General features: G+C 33.9%; 1 protein-coding gene across 1 annotated transcript in view; it reads right to left on the bottom strand.

Moving 5' to 3' along the window:
- Window positions 1-27,570, bottom strand: part of HGF (hepatocyte growth factor) — a 71,170-nt gene that overhangs the window by 24,256 nt on the left and 19,344 nt on the right. The window contains exons 6-9 of the mRNA XM_054564460.1: window positions 22,706-22,826; window positions 21,251-21,369; window positions 3,833-4,007; window positions 614-741 (exon numbers count right to left, since the gene is read on the bottom strand). Coding sequence (XP_054420435.1) covers window positions 614-741; window positions 3,833-4,007; window positions 21,251-21,369; window positions 22,706-22,826 — 543 coding nt within the window. The remainder of the gene's footprint in view (window positions 1-613; window positions 742-3,832; window positions 4,008-21,250; window positions 21,370-22,705; window positions 22,827-27,570) is intronic.

The raw sequence follows: 27,570 nt of genomic DNA, 5'->3' as shown, positions 1-27,570 counted from the left end.
ATTGCTCTGTGCCTCATCTCCTGCTACTATCTTGATCTTTCCGTACTAGCCACAATGATGTGATATTTCTTTCCTTTAAATTTTCAAGCACTCTCCCTTGTCATCATTTTCAACTGTGGATTTTCTCTATGTAAAATGCTCTTTATAAATATACGCATGTGGCACATGCTGCTTCCTCACTTCTTTCAGGGATTCTTTAAGTGTTTCCTTAATCATATGATCTTTTGAAACAAAATGTAAAGTAGCAAAACCCATCTCTTCTAACTGGGACACTTTTATCCCTAGTATTTATTAACTTTCCCCACCTCTTTTTTTTTTTTTCTTGTTTTCTGCTTAGTACAAATTAGTTCCATGGTGTCAGAGAATTTTGTTCTGTTTCCTAGTATATCTCCAGTGCCCAGAATTGCATCTGGCTCTAGTAAACATGCAAATAAATAAATGTGTTAAGTAAATTGATATGAAAAAGAAATCCAATTTTCGATTTGGAGACTTTATTTGCTCTTCAGCGAAAACAGTACAATGAGAAGTAGGCCTTCTGCTGTAACACGTGAACTCCCGTTAGCCATTTCCCCTGAATTTAATCATGCCCACACTGCAAAATGTCAACTGTTACCTTGTCCACTTGACACGTCACATTTTGGAATTTGGGAGCAGTAGCCAACTCGGATGTTTGGATCAGTGGTAAAACACCAGGGTGACTCAGCCCCATCTGGATTTCGGCAATAATTTTCTCTTAGGTCCCTATTGAGAATAAGCATGTTAATGTAAATTGCCCAAGTTCTTACCTGGATGGGATCAGCTCTATTATATCTAGAACCCCAGAAGCTATGCCTGTCTATAATTAGAGTTCTAAGTTTTAGTTTTAGGATGGTTTTAAGAATTTAATTCAGTATACACAACAGACACTGCCTCCACTACTGAAATTAATGCTGTCAGGACGTTGGTATTCTTTTCCTTCTATAGGCCTGGAGTTCCAGAAAAACACTATTGCTTCATGAAAGAGAAAACTAGTACCACTTCATTCCTCTCACTCATTCTCAAAATTTGGACTCGCAATGGTTTCAAATTTTGTAAAAACTGACCAGTTATTTTATGGCTCATATATAATGTAGAAACAACATGTATCTTTCTGCAGAAGAAAGGCTGCTACTGATAGTCATTAACTACTCTAATTTAAAATCAAAGTTTCACCTATTCAAACATTTGCCACCAAAAAACAAGTAGCTATTTCTTCTTTGAATTCTGTTTCCTTGATTTAATTTGCTTCATCGATGTATTTATTTTAACCTCAAAGTAGTTATTTCTTGATTTAGAGAAGTTACCCAAATCTTTATAAATATTTTTCATAAAATGAAAGCATAACTATAATAAAATAACCTAAGAAAAGGAGTTGTCATAGTATATGGACATCCTTTATTTTACCAGTGATTGATTAAGCATTTTGAGCACTCAATAAGGAAAAAATCTATATCAATATTTTCTGTATGTAAAAGGATTTTAATGTGAACTTTAATATAAGGTTGATTTTAAATAAAATGTTAAATTTATAATTTTCTTTGCTAGAAAATGCTCTCTAATTTGAAGCAAGCTTGTACTTAGATCTGTGGCTAATAATTTTACAAAAATTAATATTCAATCTATTGGAAACCACATCATTTACCTTAGGTGCAATTAGAAGCACTATAATTTTATTAATAGCTGACCATTAGAAACTGAGGCTTTTTAAAGGAAGAAGCTTGGGTTTAGTTATAAAGTCAGAAACTAACAGTTTTTATAGTAAAAAATAGGTCCTGACACAAACTTTATTGTTTAATCACTGTCCTGACAGTGATTACCAATAGTTAAGGCCACAATATAGCAAGTTTTCCTAATTATAACCCATATTCAAGCCATTAGCCTTATTATAAAATGATAAAATTATTAACTGGAAAGATAAAAAAATCTTTTTTTTCTTTCAAACCAATTTATACTTATGTTTCAAAAGCGTATGTCAGTACAAAATGTGTGCATTTAAATTTACATAAAGTTTACGCAAATTTATAATTTTAGTAAAGAATTGCTTAGTTAAATTATTTTGTATTGTTAATGTAAGGCAAGGTCATTAAACAGAGATCTAAGGCTAACAAAAGTCTTAGTTTAGGCCCACTTTCAAAATCCATCTAGAAGCACCTCATTAATCTAGATTAAGCAAGACTGAGAGTCAAGGTGTGCCCAAATATTTTTCCTAAAATCTTTCCCTTCCCTTGATGAAAGGATCGTTTACAATTGCTAAAACAAATTAATCATTATATAATTCATGTAGATTCATCATAGGCACTATAGTTGAGTTATAGTTTTAAAAACTGTCATTCCTAAGGAGTCTTAGTATTGAGGCAAATAGTGTTGAATACAGAGACAACTGACTAGCACCTATTCTCTACTAGACCACAAATATTAAAAGCAGCAATATTCTGAGAAAAATGTTGAGTCAGGTTTTATGTGTTTTTTATAACACAGCTCACATTTTGCTTTTTGGTTCATAAGTTTGGGTATCTTAACCAAAGAACTAAATTAAGAAAGGATGATTTAAATTCATAAAACAAATAACAGTTAAACTTTTGATAATTTTTAACTGTGAAATGTATGAATTAAATTTGTATAATTATTCTCCTTTCCTTACAGTTGAATCTGATTGGGTATTCACACATACACAATCTCTCACTTGAGTGTTTCCAGTCATCAGAAGTTAGCAAAGTGTGAATGGCACTGACACTGTCTTCTTTGTCTCTCTTAACTGACCTTTCCTCATTTTCTTTGCTTTCTCTACTTCAATATTGATTTCTAAAGTGTGAAACACATAGGTTGTGAATAGCGTGCTGCTGTGAAGAAAATGGTGGGAAATAAACCCAGAATGACAACTATAAATTTGTTTTTATAAAATAATGAAAAACTCATACCAGATGAATATTTACTATCTAAGTAAATATATTAAATTAACTAAAAAAAATAAAAAATAAAATATCTCCCCTTTCTAGTGGTTGGGCCAACTAGTGCTCATAATTCTCCATCTTGAAATGTTAAGCTCTCTTATTAAAATCCAATTACATAAAAAGCCAATATATGTTATTTATAGGTGCTATTTCAGCAAAGCCACTATGAATGACATGTGTGTTATAAATTTTAAAAGCAATCATTTTATGTTTCCCATAACAAGGTGGACAATTTAAAAACACATGGCATTGTGTCGGTGTCTGTCCAACAAAAGTCAAACGGTGAGAAAAAGCAGCCACAGGGAAGGCACATACAACTACATAGTTGGTATTCAAGGGATGTTTCTTTGGCTTGATTCATAGAAACAATTGCTTTACTTCCCCATTTTTTAAAGAAAATTTAAACAATAAAAACAATAAAAAAATTAGAAACAATAAAAAAATTCCTTTAAATTTTAAAAATAATTTTGTTTCAAGGCTGAAAACACACCAGTTTACATCAGCTGAAATCAAGATTTTCCTCTTCTTTTAGGAGAAAAAAATATGTAATCTCCCCTAAAATTAATATGAAAATTTAGAATGGTTTATTAAATAGAACTGCAAGAACAAAGCTATGATCAGAAACTTGTATATGTGTTTCCCCCATGCATGGTACATCAATTATCTGACTTAGAATCATCTAGTGTGTTATATTTGAAGTCCAAATATTAAAATCTGAGTGGATTAATCTGACTTTTAACTTCTGATAATTCCTAGGCACACTAAAGTTTAAGGATCACAAATACAGAAATTAGTGAAAAGCATCCACCCTGCCTCATTTCCCCAGGGCTTACTGGAAATTTTTATTTGCCTAATTTACTCACTTGCACTTGAAATTCTCAGGAGTTATATCATGCTGGTGAGGATGCTGGGAATCCCATCGCTGACATGGAATTCCATTCCAGATGGTATTGATGGTGCCCCGGTAACCTTCTCCTTGACCTTGAATGCATTCAGTGGTTTCCATATGGACATCAGTGTCATTCATGGTATTGTGAGCTATTGGTAAACAGAAACATAAACCACATAAAGTCTTTCAACCTGTCATTTTTTCCTGAGTTTTCATTTGCATTTGTATTACCAGGGATTTTTGTCACATAAATTTTTATAGTAATTGAGTGGAATAAAAAATTCAATTTTTCATTATTACTATCACACTTAACCTAAAACAATGAGTTGACAAGGCAGACTCAACTGTGAAATTTTTCTGCTTATAAAAGAGCATACTTTAGCTTGGCTTTATCTAGATCAGTTTAAAAAAAGCATAACCTACTAGTGCTTAAATTTCCTAGACCTGTCTACTCATTTATTAATATTAGATGTAAAATCTTTCTACTTATTAATATTTGAGTACCACATACATGGTTTTTTAAAAAATAATTTTTCTTACTTTGGAAATTGAAAAACATTCATGAGTAATATAGTGTTCAAGTAGGAAAACTAAAAAGCAATCCACTCTAAGTTTGGCCATTAAAGAAATTAAGAAAAGGAAAATGAATGTTGGTCCAGAGAGCAGAGTTATAACAAATTTAACTAATCATTACTGGTATCTCCCTTCCAATTTTCTTTTCAAGCACCAAATTAGGTTGTTCTTTAAAAGTTCTTTAAAGGCATTTATTTCCATATACCACTATAATTTAAATAGGCTGAATATACAGTATTTCTAAAATAACTATATAATTTTTCCTAAAATTAATTTGCTTAAATATATGCAAATTTCATAATGGTATCAACCATGGTTTTTCTCTAATATAATAAATATATTCTAAGCTGATATGCTATTTTTTTTCTTTTCAATCAACTTGTTGGCATTATAAAAGTAAATTTCTTATTCCTAGGCAGGTTTATTTCTTGCTTTCCTAGTCAAACTGCAATTCTTACAACTGCATACTTTGTAAAGATCATGAAATCTTAGTTATAAAGTAAAAAAAAAAAAAAAATTAAATTTTTACCACAACTTGGACTTTCTTTTTGTCTTTAATGTTACTCACTTAAACAAAGTATAACTCAAAACATTCTGGAACAACTAAAATTCATATGTCCCCTCAAAACATACACAAAAATGTTTATGGTTCATAAGAGTAAAGTCAATGTAAACTCCTCATTTACCTTTACAATTCCAATGGTTATTCAAGATATTGCTGGATAAAACTCAAGTTGACACCCTCCAAGGCAGTTTAAGATTTGAATAAATGTCTTTGATTCATCCAATCTGGAATTAGATGTATCATTTTTCCAAAGAAGAGGTCAAAATTAGACATGACTTCAGAGGCTGGGGATGTCTATTAAAGTGTCCTTACTTAATAATGTAAATTCTTTTAAAATGGCTCTTTAATTTTTTTAAATTTATATCTTTCTTACAAATAATTACTACCTTATGTTGCAGAATGCCTTATTTCATTAAATTCCATGTAAATTCCATAAAGCCTGAGTTTGGAGTTATTCTTTGAAGCTTTGTGAAAAAAAGAGGAGGATTCACTAGAGAGCATTCAACCACTGGAATATGTTATGTACACAGATTTCTACAAATGTCCCTTTTAATAACTTCAGCTCATTTTAAAATGCTTTTTTATCTCCTTTAAGAAAATAAAATGTGACTCAGAATTATCCTAAATTAAAAAGAATTTCAAATGATTCAGATGGAGATAAGATTGACCAATAAAGTAGTCTTTGAGAGTTGATTAGATAGATAGATAGATAGATAGATAGATAGATAGAGATATATAAAATATATATTGATTCAGGAAAAACAAAAATGATTGGACTTGGAAAAATGACTTGTATTAAACAAGTTGGTTTTAATTAACCAAGTCCTTTATCATTTTAATATTACCTACTAAATTTCTTTCAAAAAATAAGATGTATTTCATAGGTCCTAAGGAACTGTATATATTTCATTAAAACAAATGTCACTAAATGTATATTTCTGGTGATTTGAGTTTACTGTCAAATTATTTGAGGAGACTGTTGGGGGAAGTATTAAAGGATGATAATTCTAAAACAGATAAAAGCTCACTTGTACTTATATATTTCACATCTAGTTATAAAACTATGATGTGAAAGAAGACAAAAACAAAGATCTGCAGGAATCCATTAATTCATTAGCTTAACATTTTAAGGAGGGAAGTTTGGATTCTCTCACTTCTTGGACACAAGCTCCTTGGGCAGCAAACTTAGGACGTTGGTCAGGACTCAGAATCCTGACAATGGGAGAAAGGCCGGATTTAGAGCCATCAAAGTGAAAACACTTCCTTTAATCTTTTCATAGACCTATTGTCTGTCTTGGATACTCTTACTTTCCTACTTATTTGTGTTATGTTGTTTTATTTGTTTATTACTGATCTGCTTTTTTTCAACAGAAACTATAGCTCTTTATTTTCACATGGACAGTTTAAAGGAAGTCATCACTAACTTTTGTTTAATTAAAAAAAAAAAAAAGAACCCACCATCACACAGACATAGAACACAAAACAAAACCTTGGGCTTAATGGAAACCCCTCTGTCATCAGGAGCCTGGTTGGAGCGTTTTTATATATAGAAGGAAAAAGCAGTGCAGACTCCTTTTTTAGAAAAACTGTTTATAAAGTTGTTTGTTGGGGTGGGGGAGGGGAAGAAGTTTTAAAGCTAGTTTGGGGGCTTATTTCCCAGGCTTAATTATTTCTCTGGCACTGTGAACACGTGACCAAAAAATCCAGTCATGTTAATTAGGGCCACCTTTTGCTAGATATGAGCCCAACACATCTCACTAGGAACCTAGAATGAGGCTGAGCCCATCAGAGATTAACAGGCTCTTCCTTTCCTTGGACAACAGTATGATCTGCCAGATACCAACCTAAACAATTAAGAAAAGGAATAGGATATTCAGAGATAATAAAGGATTTGGCCATTATTTGATGGACTCTAAATGTGGAAGCAGGTTCAGAGGGCTGTTTCCTCCACTATGTGAAGGAAGCTTCTTATTTTAAAACTACGTCTGCCTGTGTGAGGGTGAGAAAGCAAAATGTTATACTTACAATGGTAATGTAAGGTTAAATATAAGGTGTCATTTCTAGAGAGGAATTGCATTTTCAAAGTAATTTTTTTATTAGCACCTTTTATAAAGTGATGTTATTGTATGAAAGAAATGACCCATAATCATTAAAATTTGAAATAATACATTGAGCTTTAAACTCAAAAACAACTGTACTTACACTGCTCTTTAGGAAAATGAGATAATTAATTTAAACAAATATTATCATAGCTCATTAGGAAATTAATACTGGAAAAATTCAAAGAGTTAGCAATCACATGATCATCTGAAAATATTAAGAGTAATGATAAAATGTAAAAGCTAGTAGAACATAAATATTTTCCTAATTTGAGGGCAAAGTTTTCAAATTTTAGAAAATAAATTTATGGAAAGAAATATCTATATAGAACCCAAAGTCAAAGAACATGCTACTTACATAAATAAGAATAATGAGGAAAATATTTCACTCCTGATCGATCTACTACAATTTCAGTGTCAAGTTCAGAGGCCTGTATTCCTGATTTTGACTTTGTACCTTAACTGCAGAGGTTCCTAATGAGATTTATTAAAGAATCTTTCACTCTTAAAAGTAGTGATCATAGAATCATTATTTGAACAATTACATTGAAGAGTTTTTTTCTAAAATTCCATTAGTACATTATAAGACCTTCAATAAAATCTTAAGGAGTCACCAAATATTTCCTGAAAGACAATGTAGTTTAAAATAGCTAAATAAAAACCAAAATTTTAGATTTGGTTTAAATAAATTGGAGTATTTAACAAATTCTAATTTGGAGATAAAAACTAAAACCTTTTGAAATTACATATTATAGAATACAAAGAATTATGTGCATTCATAGAATATCATACAGAATAAATGTAGCTTTTCTGTAGACCTTGCTATAGATTAAATATTTGTCTCCCCTAAATTCATAAATTGAAATCCTAATCTCTAATGTGATAGAATTGGGAGATAGGCCTGGATAGGTGATTAGGTTACAAGGATAGGACCCTCATATATGGGATCAGTGCCCCAATAAGAGACACGACAGAGTTCCCCAGCCACATCCATCATATGAGGACTCAGCAAGAAGAGAGTCATCTATGAATCAGTTACCAAATCTGCCTGTGGCACCTTGATTTTGGACTTCCCAGACTCCAGAACTGTGATAGATGTCTGTCGTCTATAAGCCACCCAGTCTATGATATTCTGTTATAGCAGTCTGACTTAAAACATGCCTCAATTAATATATAAAAAACCTAAATGATAATATAGTTATTTTTGTCTTTTATTTTAATAAGCATCTGTACTTTCAAATATATAACCTCAAACAACTTAATGGTTTTACTTTGTGCTTTCAGTGAAAATATTACTTCTGATTTTAACTACAAACTAGCAGTATCTAGAAAGTATTTTACTTTAAAAAGTACTTTCTAAAGTTACAGAATCTGGCAGAAGTAACTCCAGCTTGAATGTGGTTGGTAGGGTAATAATACGGGTATAATAATTTATAGTTTCAATTTGAACATTTCACCTAAAATGTCATATGGTGTGCCTGAGTGTGATATTGTTATGTTACAGAATTACATGCTTACGATTTTGTAATAAAAGTTTGTAATTAACACAAGGGGCATTACTTGTGCCGGACCCTGTATTTACCCCATTTGACATTCAGCTGCTAGACATAACCCCATAAATAAGATCGCCTAATTCTGGTAGCAAGCAATGTATAAGAATAAATTACAAAGGCAAAAAAACATATATAAGTATAAGATAACTAAATAGCTTTCCTCAATAAATAAAAGTTATTATGTGACTCATGCAGCTGCTTAATAAATATTATCCGATGAGGGCCATGATGAATGATTTGTCCATAGACCATTTAACTGTGATATAAATGTTTGATCTTTGCTGCCTACATACATACTTACTATTCAAACAAAATAAATTATTCCTGAACTGTAATAAAATAGACTTCTTCAGCTGTCCTACTATATAAATATTAAAACTTCGTACAAAAATAAAACAAATGTTTTATAATGCCAGTTAATTTGGAAAGGGCCACTAAATGTTGAGAAAGCTATTCCTTTAGACTTAACGCTTTAACATGGCACCTAAATTAAGGGATAGATTTCAAGAGTCTCTGGTAGCCAAGTGAAGTGTTAAATAAGCACAGAAACATCCCCCAATATCAGCAGAAGCTGATCAAGTGAAGCCAAAGCAACATGTTTTTAAAATACTACATCCCCACATACACAAATATTTTTGCAGGTTATGTCTACAAAGCTCACACTGAAAATACCAGGAACTCTTCTGAGAGTTCCTCACAAATAAAACATTTGCCAGGGGCGTCAGTAGTGGCCACCCTTTGGAGTAGATACAAAGATATTTATATGATCCTCAGTGGCCCATGAGAGAAAGAATGTTTTTCTTTGATGACTGACGCAAAGTTTTCTGTTTGAAAATGCTTTAAGGTAAACAACATTTGCTATTGAAATTTTTATTGTCCTGTTAGAATACGATCAAATAAAATGGGTGCCTCTTGAAACATTCATTTCACTTTGCTGGTATAGATGTGCTATGATCTGATTTCTAGTGGGGCACTTTAAGGTTTAAGGTTTTTTGAGAGAATGAACATTAGCTGTGATGTAATTCTTGGGACAAGCATCTGACCCTCCACAGAAAGAAGACTGCTGGAACAAGATGACTAATAAATCTGATCCACTTTCTCTGTGAAAGGCTAGCCAAATCTATGCAGACAGACCATACAGCCCTGATAAAGGTCAATGAATGGCAACTGGAGAATTCAAATGCACATATTCATTACAGAGCCACACTCATGGCTCTGTAAGATTTACATGATAGATATATATCCCTACATTTACATCTCCCCAACACCCCTAAATTTGTTTTACCCAGTGGTGATATGCTATTACTGTTATTTTGCATATAGAGAAAAACAAGTTGCATCACAGGCCCTTAGACAAATATCTGTTTCTTTCTTCAATCCAACCCCCTTCTTATTCCCAGCTATTTGAAGAGCAACTAAAATGTAGGTTTTACTTTATGATGGTCCCTGGAGACTGAGAACAGAGTGTAAAGCTACTCTCCTGTCAGCAGACTTGTACTCTTTGGGGCCACAAAAGACAGGATCAGGCTCAATGTAAATTTAAAGAGCTTCTTGTTTTAAAATTGACGTGGGAAAGTAGTAAAAAGACCTCCAAAGTGCAAACCTCAAATTGCTTACACGTTTGCTTTCCATGTGAACCTACAATTCCTATCTGAAACTTTTCCCTGGACTTTATCCAAGCCTTTTCTGGTATAAAATGCTCAGGAGGCAAGACTTTCATGAAAGGTCTTCTATTCTATACTCTTATTCTTCAGTAGATGACTTGGAAAAAACCTCCAAGCATAAGATCTTTCCCTTGAGAAAGGGTATCGATAGCATTGTTTTTCCTGACTCTCACTACAATAAGAAAATTTCATTTCTATGAATCTCTGTCTGGCTTGGAAGTATTAGTAAAATTCAGAGGAATAACCAGCTTCCTTTAAGAAAGATAATAATTTCAGTGTGTTTGTATGTAATTTTAGGAAATTATTTTCTCAACATACAAACGCACTGAATTTTAAAAGGTAGATATTTTCTTAAAATGACACCGATGTTTACTGGTTACTATGAGGAAGTGTTCTTTTTATTAATTACCAGTGGCAGTATTAGCCTGCACAGGCTGCTATAACAAAATACCACCGACTGGGTAGCTTAAACAACAGGTGTGTATTTACTCACAATTCTGGAGGCTGGGAAGTCCAAGATCAAGGTGCCAGCAATCTTGTTCCTGGATTATAGATGGCTACCTTGTCACTGTGTCCTTATATGGTGGAGTGAGAGAGTTAATGAGTGATCTCTTTTCTTCTACTATAAGGTCACTAATCCTCATTTAACCCCATATAACCTTACTTATATCCTAAAAGCCCTATCTCCAAATACAGACCCAACAGGGGTTAAGGCTTCAATGTGTGATTTTTGTGGGAAAGGGACACATTCAGTCTATAACAATATTTTAATAGAAATCTACATATCAAAGGTCTGCTTAGGTCAGAATTCTGAAATGGGGAGTTTTTCAACAGGTATGAAGTTTCAGTTAGGCAAGATGAGTAAGTGTTAGAGATCTACTGGACAACATAGTACCTATAGTTAACAATACTGTATTGTATGCTAAAAATGAAGATATTAGATGTCAATTTAAGTGTCTTTACCACAATAAATAAATAAACAAATGGGAGGAAGGTAGCCCAATGAAACTTTTTGGAGTTGAAAGGTATGTTTATTACCTTGAATTATGGAGACGGTTTCATAGTTATATGGACATGTTCAAACCCACCCAATTGTAACATTAAATATGTAAACTTTTTAATATAAATTACACTTCAATAAAGTTGTTAAAATTAAAATGGTTCTGGATACTTACATATCTAGAAGTTTAAAAAATAATAAGAAAAAGAAATACGAAGAGAAAAATAAGACTAATCATTAAAAGTCTTTTCTATTTGTTGGTAAAGGAAAAACCATTGAGACAAGTAGCAACAATGGAAGAAAAATTAGGCCAGAGAAGTATGAAACCTGAGGATGAGTTGATGAGTTGATGGGAAGAAGGTATGAAGGAATTCTTCCTATAGACAATGTCTGACAAAAACCCAGTTTTCATATGAAAATCAAGAGGCATAGAAAAAATTCCAGGAGACAGAAAAAGAAAATGAAAACTATTGCTGTGTAGGAAGGTCAATTCATTCATTCAACAAATTTGTGGAAATTCTTTCATGTGCAAGACAATGTGCTAAGCACTATGGGATACCAAAAGAGACACGGTTCTTGCTCTGTTGGAGCATACAAATTTTGATAGAGCTATTAACCAAATAATTTTCAAAAATAAGTGTAAAAACTGGACTCTAAGAAGTACATGGAAGGAGAGGCTTATGGTGCTATAAATATATAATAAGGAATTTGACCAAGTCAAGGACGTTGAAGAAATGATGACTGTGTTGAATTTTGAACTCAGGAAGGAACAGAAAATTTTTCAAGGCAGAGGAGTTGGCAAGAGTAAAGGACTTATAAAGACAATATGGAAAATAATAAGGTATAAGAAAGAAACTGTTGTGGCTCAGTGGATTGAGTGCTGGCCTGTGAACCAAAGGGTTGCTGGTTCAATTCCCAGTGTAAGACACATGCCTGGGTTGCAGGCCAGGTCCCTAATAGGGGGCATGCAAGATGTTTCTCTCCCTCTCTTTCTCCCTCCCTTCCCCTCTCTAAAAATAAGTAAACAAAATCTTTAAAAAAAAAAAAAAGAAAGAAACCGTTCTGGATGGAACAGAGAGCATGGAGAAAAATGTGGTAGTATATGAGATTAGAGACAGAGGTGTAGGAGTAAAAGATGGTTTTGTTTTATCTTTGTCCTTAGATCAAAAGAAACCACTGAAGGGTTTTTAACTGGTATATGTGAGTGTGTGTGTTGTTTGCTAGGGATGGGGAATAGTATACTTAGATTTTTAAAAATAGACTATTTGTGGTGGGTATTGGAAGGAATTGGAAGGTAAAACTAGTGAATATAAGTACAACTCCACTCAGGTCATTCAAATATTCAAGATGAAAAATAATGCTCTCATGGATAATGGAGATAGTGATGAAGTGTAATGGCCAGAATTTGATTGGTATATAGAAGATAAAATCGACAAGCCTTGATAGATTGAATGCGAGGAATGAAGGAAATGACGTATCTAGAATTTTTGTAGGTTTTGGAATTTAAACTGTGTAAATATGGTGGTACAATCATACAAAAGAAAGCTTAAAAAGCAGATCAGCCACCCTATAGCTTAAATAAAGAAGATCAGAGATAAAGATAACAAATGATAGGAAAAAAATCCCCAACTAAGTGAATTAATAGTGGTGAGAAGTGAGGAGCAGCTAACAGGTAGTTAGTATACTGTAACAGGGCTGCATCAACCTTACAGGTCTGACACATAGCAAAAAAAAAAAAAAAAAAAGTTCACTGGGACACACCTGGGGTTCTGAAAATCCTTTCAGGAATCTAGGAGATCAAAACTATTTTTCTAACAATGCTAAGACATCCCTTGTCCTATAAAAGTGGAATTTCCAGATGTACTTGGTATAGGATATCCCAAACTACTGAATGCAGAAGCAAATGTGAGACACTCAGTTTTCTTCTTCTAATTAAGGTTACATTAAATAAATTTGAAAAGCACCTGAATGTGCAAAAATTCTATAACAATGTCAATGTTTTCCTCATTTTTCTGAAAAAAATAGTTATTTTTCATTTAAAATAGGTTATATGTATTAACACTCAATAAGCTTATTTTTAGTAAATTAATAAAATTTTTAAATTTTTACTTTAATTTCCAATACAATGAATAATTGTTCGTATAACCCACACTGACAATTTAGGGTTCTCAGTAATGTTGAAGATTGTAAAGATATCTTCAGCCAAAGATGTTTGTGAACAACTGATTTAAATCATCAATGAGCGCTCATGAGGGACAATAACTGCAACAGTTTTTTCAAGTGCCAGAGAACTGTTAAAGTCCAGTTCAGAAAAACAGAATCAGTCCCAACAAATATTATTATTTCTTCCTGAAAATCAGTGAACAAACTGTGTTTTTTAATATGAAAGGATTTTAAGGGGAAACGCTCAGAAAATCAATACTTCATCTAGGCACTTCATAGGACCTCCAATCTAATGTGTTTGCAGTGTCTTACAGTTCCAAATACTTCGAAGTCTGTTAAAAGTTATATATCCAGAATCGCCATGGGCTGCTGCCACTGGGCAGACAACCCCTTCTGAGGAATGTGGTGTGAAGGAAGACTAGGGAGCCTGTCCGGGAACACCCTGGCACTCATTCGTCAGGTGACAAGCAGCATCCATCCTTCACTTTCACCATACAGGGATTGTAAGATTAGAAGGTTGGGAGCAATATGACAAGAATAAATTTGTGCTTCATTCAGCTTTTTGACTAATAAAAGTAACAGAGAACAATATTAAAAACCTTGGCCCAAAAAGGTGTGAGTATGTTAATGTCAAAGCAATGTCAGCTTTCACTTTACTAGTTCGTGCTAAAGCTCTAAAACCAGTTTTATTATAGGCCTTGGTCGGTTTTGTTCATTGCTATATCCCCATAATCTAAAAAAAGTTTGATATATAAGATATGCTCAATAAATATTTATTAAATAAATCCTAGAGAAAAGGGACAAACAACTCTCTTTGTGTTGTTCTCTATGTGCTATCTGGGATTGCGGTTAGGCCAAAGGCTTTTACTATTACTAGTATTTACTTATACTATGCATGACCTTCAGAAGAGACTGAACTTAGATGTGCTGTGCGTGCACACATCAATCATCTGCATTTTAATATAAGGAGAATTAAATGTATTATCTTTCTCCTCAAATTTATAACTCTCTCAAATATGTGTCATCTACCCAATAACATAGGGAGTATTTTAAACTTTTCTCTTTCCCTAACTCATTTCCCACCACATCCAATTTGTCATTATTCTGGACGTTCTACCTCTTTAGCATTGTTCACATCCTTCCTCACCCTGATATTCTCACAGCTTACTACCTTAGTTCAAATTCCCTTTATGTCTCACTGGACTATTAAAATCAGATTTTATCAGACCCACCTGCCTCCCCGCTCAGCCTCCTCCATGCCAATTATTCAGAGTATATAGTATAATTCTTCCCGATCAGTGGTCTTCATATGTTGTTGGCTATTTTTGTTTTTTCTCCTGTTACTAAAAATATTTTGAAAAATTATTCATATTTCCTCTTATGTTTTTAAGTTGACTGTTGCACTTTTTATGGTAAGTTTAAATAGTTGTAAAAACTGTGATTCCTAGCATAATGACTGATATTTTTAAACAAAAAAAAAGTTATTTTTAATGGATTTAATAAATTGTAAATACCATGGTGACTTGATACCTACCTGTTTCTGGTTAAAAATGAACATTATGAAGTTCTTTTTCTCCTTGAATCATTTTTCCATTCCACTTTACCCAAAGAATGTTATTCTAATATAATGTGTTTTACTTTATGTTGAAGAGTTTACTCCTTGCCTGATCATATACTTTTCTAAAATATTTTTATATATTAAAATTTTTTTAAATTTCTTGGGACCACAAAATTGTAACAGACAAAAATACACATTCATTAAACACACACAAACACACATGTGTATATGTATGTATATGTATGTATTCTGGATAGAGTTATATAACTATTGGTAGTACATAAATCATATGCAGCATGTACAGTATTTTCAAATGTATCTTTGTTTAGTGTCCCTAATTTTTTATACCCTGGGACAATGTACCACTTTAAAATTCAGAAAGGATGGACAGTATGCTTTCATTCAGTAAAGTAACATGATGCACTTGACCGATTCCTTAGGAACATGTGTTTCTTAAAAATAAAACTTTGGTAAAGAATTCATATAGAAGTAAAGGAGGTAAATTTGAAACCTTTAAGCTACCCATGCCCACACGACCTTTCGGAGAGTCACTGTGTCACCCTGGGATCATGGACACCGATTTGGAGACTACTAATCTAGATCGCAAATCAGATAAGACCACTCTCCCTGCTTAATTTTTCAGTGTTTCTCTTGGGAACTATAAGGGCTACTTTAGGATTGGATTTGATCTGCCTCCCATCACTCTTATCTTTTTCATCTCCCATTTCCCTGTTTTCAGTACAAATCTACCTGTATCAACCTAATTACCATGTCTTGAATACTGCAATGCTGTTCCACCCATCCATGCCTCTATACATCTTTCTTCACTGGCCTAATCATAACAATTTTGTAGAACTGAAATAAGAATTATTGATAGATGAAAACCATCTTTTGTATGTGTTAAATAAATGGTGACAAATCTAATATAGATATACAAGGAGATGTGTTTAAAACATTACCTTCAACTTTAGAGACGATAAATGACACAGTCAACTCTACGTTTTTGTTTTTTTTTTGCAAACATATTGAAAACTCAGAATGAATTCAAGCAATTTGGACGGGGAGAGAGCCAGAAAGCTCACCCAAGAATCAAAAAAAAAACCTCAATGTCACTAATCATCAGAGAGATGCAAATTAAAACCACAGTGAGATATCAGCTCACACCTTCCAGAATAACTATCATCAATAAATCAACAAACAAGTTCTGACGAGGACGTAGAGAAAAGGGAACCCAAGTGCACTGTTGGTGAAATGTAGACTGGTACATCCACTGTGGAAAACAGTATGGAGTTTCCTCCAAAAATTAAAAATGTAACTGCCTTTTGACCCAGTAATCTCACTTCTGGGACTATATCTTTTGGGAATCTAATCAGAAAGAAAATATGCAATCCTATGTTCATAGCAGCATTATTTACAATATCCAAGCTCTGGAAACAGCCCAAGTGCCCATCAGTAGAGGAGTGGATAAAAAGCTGTGACATATTTACACAATGGAATTCTTCACAGCTATTAAAATGAAAAAAAAAACAAAAACAAGTTACCCTTCATGACAGCATGGATGGACCTGAGAATATTATGATAAGTGAAATAAGCCAGTCAGAGAAAGACAATACCATATTATCTCACTCATCTGTGGAATTAAATAAATGAAATAAACTAACAAAATAAAACCAGAGTCATGGACACATGGAACAGACTGATAGATCGCAGAGAGGAAGGGGTGGGGGTGCCAAAGAACACATATGTATATCTGCAGAGCCCATGGACGCAGGCAACTATATGGTGAAGGTTGGCATGGGGGACAGTGTGGGGTAGGGGGCATCGTGTGGTGGGAAAAGTGGTAGAAAATAGGAAATATCTGTAGTAATGTCAACAATAAAAAATTAAAAATTAAATAAAATTTAAAAACTAATACATATAAAAAGTGGTAATCAAAATTCCGTTACAACCAGTGCATGTAAATATGTGTGTGGTATACAGAATCCCAAGATTCCCACCCACTGGTGTACACTCTGTATAACTCCCTCCCCTTGAATGTGGGTATGAACATTATGGGAGAGCCTCTCCTGTGATTAGTTTATTAGCTTAAAAGTGAAGCTTCATAAAAGTGAAGAAAATTTACAGATGTAATTAAACTGCCTAACCAGTTGGCTTGAAGTTAATTAAAGGAAGGCTACCCTAGGTATGCCTTTCCTAATTAAGCAAGCTCTTTTAAAAGAGGGTGTAGAAGAGGTAAACTGACATATTGTGGAGAGGGTCATATGGTAGGAAACAATAGGTATTGTCTGGGAGCTGAAGACTTCAGCACCACAACCACAAGAAACTGAGTTCTCCCAGTACCCAGTGAACTTGGAATGGAAGCCTGAGTTTTAGATGGGGCAGTAGTTCTGGCAGGCGCCTAGGTCACGGCCTCGTGAGATCCTAAGCAGAGAACCCACCTGAGTCATGCCTGGGCTACTGACCAACAGAAATCGTGAGAAAATAAATATGTATTGTTTTAAGCCACTAAATTTTTTTGTAATGTGTTATGCAGCAGTAGAAAAAATAATGTGCAATTGAAACCACCACCAAATTTCTTGCTTTTGCATTATAGGCTTCATTATATTTCAAAGTCAAAATATTTAAAAGGATATCCATAAAACATCTATTATTCTTTCCAGAATTCCATAATGTCAACTTTTATTCATTTTTCAAATTTTTTATTTTTATTATTAACACTATTACAGATAGTGTCCCCACTTGCCCCCCATTCACACACCTCTACCCAGTTCCTGTCCCCCTTCCCTCTGGACATCAAAAGTGTGAACTCTCTATGTAATTTTATAAATTAAGAGCTACCCTGTAATAAATTATGTCTAAAATATTACCAAAGCTCAAAAGATTATCTTAATCTTAACTCTGTATATTTGACATACAAATTCTACCATTTTCTTACAAGTAACATTCTATAAACACTACCCTCTGTTGAGCAAATCCATGAGAATTATTGCATGCCACTTGCATAATTAGATAACTCTTCCCTGAAGAGAAAAGAAAAAACATCTATCTAATAGGTATGAAGTGTTATATTTATTCTATTTCTTTCTTCTCCCAATGTCTTTTAAAAATAACCAAAGATTGGTTGGAAAATAAAAAGAAGACAACACTTGGATTTTTTTGCTGTTGGTGTCAGTTGAAGGGTGAATGTTCAGGGGAGTGTACGTGTGTGTGTGTATTATACTGGTCTTATTCCAGAGAAGGCTTTTTTTTTTTATTTTTAAAGATTTTGTGTATTTATTTTTATTTTTATTTTATTTTAAATATATATTTTATTGATTATGTTATTACAGTTGTCCCATCTTTTTCTCCCCTTTATTCCCCTCTACCCTGCACTCCCCCATCCCACTAGAATTCCCTCCACCCTTAGTTCATGTCCTTGGGTTAAACATATAAGTTCTTTGGCTTCTCCATTTCCTATACTATTCTTAACCTCCCCCTGTCGATTTTATACCTACTATTTATGCTTCTTATTCCCTGTAACTTTTCCCCCATTCTCCCCGCTCCCTCTCCCCTCTGATCTCCATTTCTGTGATTCTGTTCCTGTTCTAGTTGTTTGTTTAATTTGTTTTTGGGGTTTTCTTAGGTTCAGTTGTTGATAGTTGTGAGTTTGTTGTCAAACCCACTCACCCAGGAGTCAGCACCAGAAGGGCCCAGTTGGCTTGTGGGTAGCAGGGGGAAGTGACTGAAAGCTGTAGGGAGCTGAGCAAGTGGTCTTGTTCCCTCTCAGACCTGTCCCCCACATACAAGTGGTCTTGTTCCCTCTCAGACCTGTCCCCCACATACTACAGCATCACAATGCAGCGACCTGGGTTGCCCCGCCCTGGCAAATATCTAATGCTCTGTCCCTTCTGACGTTCAGAGGCAAAGAAATATGGCCCAAATGAAAGAACAGATCAAATGTCTAAATATAGAACTAAGAAATTAAGAGATAGCCAACCTATCAGATGCACAGTTCAAAACACTGGTAATCAAGATGCTCACAGAATTGGTTGAGCATGGTCACAAAGTGAAGGAAAAAGTGAAGGCTATGCAAAGTGAAATAAAGAAAAATATACAGGGAACTAAGAGTGAAGGGAAGGAAACCAGGATGCAAATCAATGATTGGGAGCAGAAGGAAGAGATAAATATTCAACTAGAACAGAATCAAGAATTCAAAAACATGAGAAGAGGCTTTGGAACCCTTGGGGCAACTTGAAATGTTCCAACATCCGAATCATAAGGGTGCCAGAAGGAGAAGAGGAAGAGCAAGAAATTGAAAACTTATTTGAAAAAATAATGGAGAACTTCCCCAATCTGGTGAAGGAAATGGACTTCCAGGAGATGCAGGAAGCTCAGAGAATCCCAAAGAAGCTGGGCCTAAGGAAGCACACACCAAGGCACATCATAATTGCATTACCAAAGATTAAAGATAAAGAGAGACTCTTAAAAGTAGCAAGAGAAAAGGAGAGAGTTACCTACAAAGGAATCCCCATAAGACTATTTATTAGCTGAAGAAACCTGGCAGGCAAGAAGGGGCTGACAAGAAGTATTCAAAGTCATGAAAACCAAGGACCTACATACAAGATTACTCTCTCCAGTAAAGCAATCATTTAGAATGGAAGGGTAGACAAAGTGCTTCCCAGATATATGGTAAAGTTAAATGCGTTCATCATCACCAAGCCCTTACTATAATCAAATGTTAAAGGGACTTATCTAAGAAAAAGATGAAGATCAGAAACTATGAACAGAGGAGATTTTTAAGAGTACCTAAAACACACACAGACACAAAGAAGGAAAACCACTGTGTCTAAATAGTCTAGGATGATGGAAAGGGTAACGAGATTTTAAAAGTCAACAAGTAGAACTAATTCGAATAATCTATAGAGAGAAACACTGTCACAGTAGTCATCTTTATTTTAAAGGACCAAACAGATGATTCAATTTCCTTGGAACATCGTGTTCACATTGAGAGCCTTCCAGATTCTGTAATTATTTCACATATGCCAGACACATCCCTCTCTATGGCCTTTGAGTCATCCAAAACCCTTTACTTTTATGAGCAGGTCTAAGTGAAGAGAGATTTACCTTGGCAGTATCATACTGTGGATAACACCAAATTAGGTTTAGGTTTGTTCAGAGGAATATCCCCATCCTCCTCCTGTTCTAGGGAAATACACAAATACATGTCTGCATCCTCATAATTGTATAGTTATCATCCTGAGTGCTGGTACCTAATTTTATACATTTTATATATATATATTCAAGCCAATTTATAACATTATTATACCTCACTAAATTTATGCAATTCTACTGGCCTTAAAACATTTTAGGATTCAGTTGAAAAAAAATAAGACCTGTACTCATAGAAATAAAAGCATGTGTATATCTAATTATTATTCAATAGTAGTATTTCTTTTTTTATGTCCATTTTCTAAATAAACATAGAAGAAATAAAAGTACATATATATCTAATTATTATTCAGTAGTATTATTTCAGAAAAGTAAAACATGTGAGTTAACCATGGAGGAGAGGCCCAAGCACAAAGATTTAAAGGGATGTCACAAAGCACGTTAAGAAAAGAAACTTTTGTCACAGATTCAGGAGAATGGTAAAGAACAGCATATATCGCAGAAAAGAATCACAAGATTGCTCAAAGAGGTTGAAACAGAATGTAGGTTGTGTACAGGGACAGGTGGGGATCAGCTACTAGAGATTAAAGCCAACTGTGAGAACCTTCCAGTGGACTTATTGTTCACCACCGCGGCTCCTGTCATTCATGAGAAGAGGTTCACAGTTAGCTGACCACTCATGTTATATCTGAGGAGGAAAGGTAGGGAAAGGATACAGGATTGGAAGGTAAGAATCTAGAGTCCTAACTTGTACAGCCTATGCTATTGCACAAAATCCCTGATCTTTTTCTCCTTCTGTGAATTTTTCTTCTTTTTTTTTTCTTGGTAACATGAGAACGTTTAGGCTTTTCGATAAGTGTAAATGTTTTGTGTGTATGTGTACACTTGCATACTTATCTCTTTCCAAATAATGGCTTGGGCAGGATTATGTAACATATTTTTAAAATATTAAAACCTACACACATTAAAGCATCAAGTAAAATAGTTGTCAACCTGTCTTACTAATAATCACCTGCTTAGATCCAATCTGTGAGGGGAAAAGGAAGCAATAAATTTGACTCTAACTTACCGCACATTTTAATTGCACAGTACTCCCAAGGGGTGTCAGGGTCAAGAGTATAGCACCATGGCCTTGGCTTGCCATCGGGATTGCGGCAATAATTATCATCAAAGCCCTTGTCGGGATATCTGCAAACCACACCAACAAAAGTGTCACGTAAATCTGCCTGGAAACACCCCCCCAGCCCTTGGCTCACAGAATAACTTTTGATTTAGCCTGGATAGTGCTAGCTGGGGTAAAAACAAGTTCTCTATGTTTTATCTTACAAGGACTGCTCATCACTGAATATTGAAGCTATTAATTTATATATTCCACCAAGTACAGAGTACCCATCGCCTTTGCTAATAAGTCCGTTTGGTTCCTGTCTACCAGTTGGGGTCCCAAATGAATCCAGTTTTTATAAAGCTCAATTAAGGAGAGATGACATAAATGTGACCTCATGTAAATGCTCTTTAAGAAAACAGATTCTCCTCTATGACAGGCTTGAAGCTTAAATCAAAAGGTAGGTTTCAATAGCTGTTACTAATGATAGCTCAATTCTGGAACTAGAGCCTTTCTAGGTCATGCCCTCACCTCCACCAGAGCAAGAGACAAACTCCATCACACCGTTTTCTCTATACACTCCCCTTTTAAATTAACTGGGGCCTCCATTGGCCACTTGATTTTAATTGCTACCATGTCCCTCCTGCTCTCACTTGAAAGATGAGGGATACACTAAAAAATAAAGCAGAATTTTAATTTCATTTAGAATAACAATAAACAAAAATATAGAGGAGAAAAAACATTTTCCAGCAATTTCTATACAAAGATAGGGATAGAGTTTCCTCTGTAATTATCTGTATTTTTATTCTTTATAATAAAAATAATTTTTTTCAACTGTTTAATGTGAAATGAATGGGCCAAAGTAGACATTTCTTTTTAACTATTTAAGTTCCAAACCTATTCCTAAGGGAAAGTAGACTTGGTTACCTGACTTCTCCAGATTGGCAATTTCAAAATACACCAAGGGAAAGCAGCTGAAAAATTGTTTGCTCTACCGTTCATCATCTTGTACGGACATGGCCTCAGTCATGTTATCATTCATGTGAGCCCACTGTACTTAACTCACTGAAGATGTGGCTCTAAAAGGATATTGGTTTGTATTTAGCAATAATGCCTCTTCCCACAGCTCAGGATTGTCAAAGCAGCCTCTATTAAATGGGCCTCTTTTTTCTGCTATGGAAGTTAATGCTTCTCTTCCACACTCCACTGATGCTCCTCAGGACCATCCTGATTTCTGGGAATCTTAATTTAGTCAGCCAAGACCAACTGAAGGTGTACCAGCATCTTCATATACCTCATCACCAGTCCCGTTGAGACTTTCCAGAATACATCGTATGAAAAGAATTTCTATTTCAGTTTGTTATGGAGCAAAAATCAGTTTGAGAAAATAATCATTGATAGCATGATTTGGTGCTATCTTACCTTTCTGGCATGAATTTGTGCCTATGTGGCGTCTGATGATCCCAGCGCTGACAAGTCTTTCCTGATTCTGTATGATCCATGGGACCTCGATAACTTTCCCCATTGCAGGTCATGCATTCAACTAATAAAATTAAAGTATGGCATGTTAATTGCTTCTGACAAAAAATCAAGAGCACCACTGTTCTATTTAAAGAATAGTAAATCACCTGTTTAGGAAAGAGATTTTTAGAAAATGTTACATACATTTTTAAATTAGGGCCTAATGTCTATACAAAATGACATGAAATACTGCTTACAGAACTTTTCTTATAGCTTAAATGGAATTTTTGTACTTAGTGTCATACAGATTTACCACAGGGCCAGGAGACTGCTTTTCTAATTTTTCAATAACTGTCCAAAAGGTGCTTAGGAACTGGAAATATCAAATAGAGAGCCTTGGGGTTTTTCTCTTAGTTGGTCTAAAATACAAGGGATGACAGTATCAATACTGTCAGTATAATAATGGTCCCCTCTCAACTTACCCTCCAATTATATACACAGGAAAGGAGTATATGCCTTACTCCTAGAGCTAATGCCAAATTAAGTCACAAGAGATTGCAAAGACCAGCCTTGAATATAAATCTGGTATTATTCAACGAACACAGATATTTTAAAAGAAGAAATCACAGCTCCTTTCTGTTAGTGAACATCCATGTTGAATAATTGGGCAGGCCGTATTCTTATCTAGCTTAGGATGGAAGCTGACCTGATATTGAACTCCTTATACTCACTGTTTTTAAAATGTATAAGCTGATCTAGTTATGCAGGATCATACTGATGATTCTGTATGGTTAATTAATAGTGCTCTTCTGGCTGGCCTCTTACGACACACTGAAAACTCTGAATCACATCAACCAGCTAGAAAAGAGACTTCTCAAATGGACAGGTTGATTTGTAGCACAGCAGGCACCCTGTGGAATAAATCATTGCTTGGCCTTCCTACGGATCAGGCAAAGTTCCCCAAACACATCATTAGTATCTTGTGATTACTGATCATCTAACTGTAGCTGAAAGGGAGCAAAGATATCAATGTTTAGTTTTATCTACCAAGATCTAGCCTAATGAACATTTGTAATCATTTGGGGTATAGTATCAGAATAATCACTTTTAAACTTTTGATTTTTATAATCTAATAGGACATTAACTATTAACTTTCCAAAACATGAAACTGTTTGGCTTGATCCATCTCCTCTTCATATAGTTTAATCTGTGCACTAAGACAAGGGACCAATTCAGCTTCTTCTCATTTGATCCTGAGATTCCCCAGACTACAGTCAGTAAGCACCTGAACTATAAATAAGAGGGGTCCAAGAGCATATTGATAAAGGTTCTCTGTTTGGCCAAGGTCATTTCCACATTGAAATGCTCAGCATAGGTTGTGCCTTATCACATTCCAGCTTTCCATCTGAATGAGATACAGGTTTATTTAGTACTCTGTTTTAAAAGAATGCAAGGTTCGATATCATCATAGAAAATGTGTTATCATTGTTTGCTCCTTTGTAATGAAATGAATACAATTGAATGAAAAATTGAATGCAATTAAAGAAAAAAGTAGAATAACAAATTACAATCACACCTAAGAGTCCACATATGCAATTTCCAACCTTGTATAGCACTCAAGGAGTTAGAATATATCTGTTTTGTCTCCTTCAGCAAATGCAGTTTATAAGAGTTTATCCCTTTAAATGAGAGTGAACGAAATTATCTTCAGGAAGCTATACTATTGGGATTATAATAAAATATTTTTTCTGGACTTCAGTATTTTTAATTTCTTTATGATCACTTTCTAGAATGAGTGTGTTAAACCAATGTTTCAAACTTTAATGTGCATACAATGTCCACATTAAATGTTAAAGAGCATCTTGTTAAAGAGCAAGTTTTCACAAAGTGTTACTGGAGGTGGGGATGCTCCATGCGAATGCTGATGCTTCTTGTCCATGCTCCATGTCGAGTAGTAGGTTTGTTGAAAATCTGTTCTATTCTAAAAGTTTTAAGTGTTTGGCAGAGACAGCTTTTCAGAAAAGAGTGAATTTTACTTGTTCCTTGAAGTATGGATGAGAGTTGGATTAGCTATAAAAGGAGCAAAATGGTATAGAAACATGAATTAGTATGTTTATAGTAAAGAGACAGTATGAATGAAGTTTCAGACCTAGTGAGTTTTTTTTAAATAAATGTTAATAAGAAAAATGTTAGCTGGGAACTGACTGTGGGAATGGGGTGCAGGCTGGGTGGAGGTGGGAAAACTGGAACAACTGTAGTGGCATAAACAATAAAATAGTTACAAGAAAAAATTAAAGAATAATGTTAGATTTTGGTAATCAATGAATGTTGTTGGGTAAAAATTAAATGTATTCTGTGATAGAAATGAGATGCTAAATATATTACTGTTACGTATTCTTTGATTATTCAGTGATTTTAATACATAATAAATTATTTGATCTTTGCAGTGAGAAAAACTCACAAAATTATTAAAGGACTTACCTAAAACAGAAAATGTCAAACTTGTACTTGGAACACAGGTCTTCTGACCTATTATAGTTCAGTGTTCTTTCCATTCTCCCTAACTTCCTTTGTGTTCTACATATTTTAATGTGTCCTTATACATTCTAACTGGTCATACTTTAAAATAAACTGATAGCAATAATTTTAGAAAGTCAATTTCCCTGACTTTTTCAACATTGTCCCAATTACCCTTTACCATCTTGTTTTCAACAGTAGGTTGCCCACCTGTTGGATTTTCTCCTATTGGAGGATGTGGAAAAGGAGGCCATGGGAAAGCAAGTAGACTGGTCTTTTCCAAGGTTAAAAAGTTTGTTGTTTTACCACTGCATCAAACCACCAAGTTAGTCATAAAAATTACCTCAAGAAAGCCAAAGTTTAAGCTCACAGTCACGTTTCAAACTTCCAGAATTCTAAGACTCTTACTAGTTTTTGCAGCTTAAAGTTAAGCAGTAGAGATAGAAGCCAATTCACCTACTCAAAGAACTAGGAGAAAGCATAGTCTATATAACAGTGCAAGAGGGTGAGCATTGCTCCTCCTGCTCTGTTTTCTGTTGGCCTTCATTATTATAGCCGGAGTCTTATTTAACCCTCCTAGCAAGTTCTTCCCTTTAAAACAAAACCAAAAAATGTAAAATACTGTTCCAGGTGACATAAACGCAAACTGAATATTTCTATTCATAAGTAGTTTTTTTCTAAATAGAATTCTGACCTAAATAGTAGTAGAAAACTATAAAAATTACACACAAATTGTAACATAAGTATGATTAACTTAACATCTTTCTTATGGTATTAACCAACTAACTCAAAATACTATGCTCCATTTTCTCAATCATAAAACCACAGGTGATCTGAGTTTACAGTCTAAAATAGATATTTTGAAAGTATCTCAGAAAATTCCATGCTGGTGATTACTTCAGAAAAACTAAATGTTTTAAAATATGGATAGTCTCACAAATCCACATTTAGAAATAATAGTTTATTTAAACCTTTGTTTTTAAATGTCTTTCTCCATACAGACTCTAATGAACACAAATTTATGGCATTATTATTTAAGATTTTAAGCATACGACTTAAAAATTAATGATTACAGGTTAAAATATATTTACCTGAATATTTGACAGTAATTAAAAAGACATCTGTTCCAATTGACTAGTCGTGACTTTATTTTAAATCCCACGCAAATGTTAAAACAAGACACTAGATTTTCGTACCTTGATTTTCTACAATCTTTGAATCAAACGTTAATGGTCCTTTTTTTATTTATGTAATTATGTAAGATTTTAAATGTTTAAAAGTATTTATGTTCTATGGGAATGCTTAATATATTTCAAAGGTTTAAATTATAAGAAAATAATATTAATCATTGACATCATATGCACATATATATGTCTTCTAAGAACCAAACTTTCAGACAAATTTCAGATAATTCTTTAAGAGTTTGTTACAAGTGTTTCAAAAATATATATATTGTTCTACATGTCTTTTTAAACAAACAGTTTAAAGTTTGTTTAAAGTTTGTCAGGTATTTTTCATGCTTAATTTTAAATATTCAAAATGATTTGATCATTACTACCACATCCATAATAATGCAACCTCTGGTAACTGTCATTTAATAAATTTATACCCATAGAAAAAAGGAGCTCACCCATTATATTACTTAAGCATTCTGGATTTTGACATTTCCCCCTCACATTTGTATTTTAATAGAAATTTACATCATGCATACACTATTTTGTGTATTTTTATTATATTATAAAGAGCTCAGTTTTTATTAATGTATTGATAATACTTATTTTACATCCTCTTTATTAAAATCCTGCTAAAACACTGTTCATTATAGAACAAATTTAAACATTGCAGCTCAGTTCATAGTCCCTGAAATATGTTTAGCCTACAGGGCAGGTGTTGGTTTACTTCTCTCACAGAAGGGTTATTCTACTACTGTGAGATCTCTAATTGTTTCCAGAAAAAGCATACCTGTAACCTTCAGTGCCATGGCAACCAACAGCATCATGTACCATTATACTAATGAGCAATGCTCATTTCAAGGGAGATGCGATGACCTCAAGTGATTACAGGATATTAGAGATGTATAGTCTAATGACATAAGAATAACTAGAAATTGGGCTTTTACAAAATATTTCTTTTCTAGCACATTTATTCTACATCGCCTATCAGTTCAGATCTATACAAGTGTATTTTGATGAACGTTCTTGTTATAAATCAGGGGTTGAAAAATCACATTCTCACACAACTAGGCAGGTAACATAAATGCTAAACTATTTACAGTTTGACAAAGTTACTTTCCCTTGAAAACACTTTCC

This window comes from Pteronotus mesoamericanus, unplaced genomic scaffold, assembly GCF_021234165.1.
Source record: "Pteronotus mesoamericanus isolate MK-2021 breed Mesoamerican mustached bat unplaced genomic scaffold, CSHL_Meso_final scaffold_85, whole genome shotgun sequence".
Classification (NCBI taxonomy): Eukaryota; Metazoa; Chordata; class Mammalia; order Chiroptera; family Mormoopidae; genus Pteronotus; species Pteronotus mesoamericanus.
This window is presented reverse-complemented; position numbering and strand designations above follow the sequence as displayed.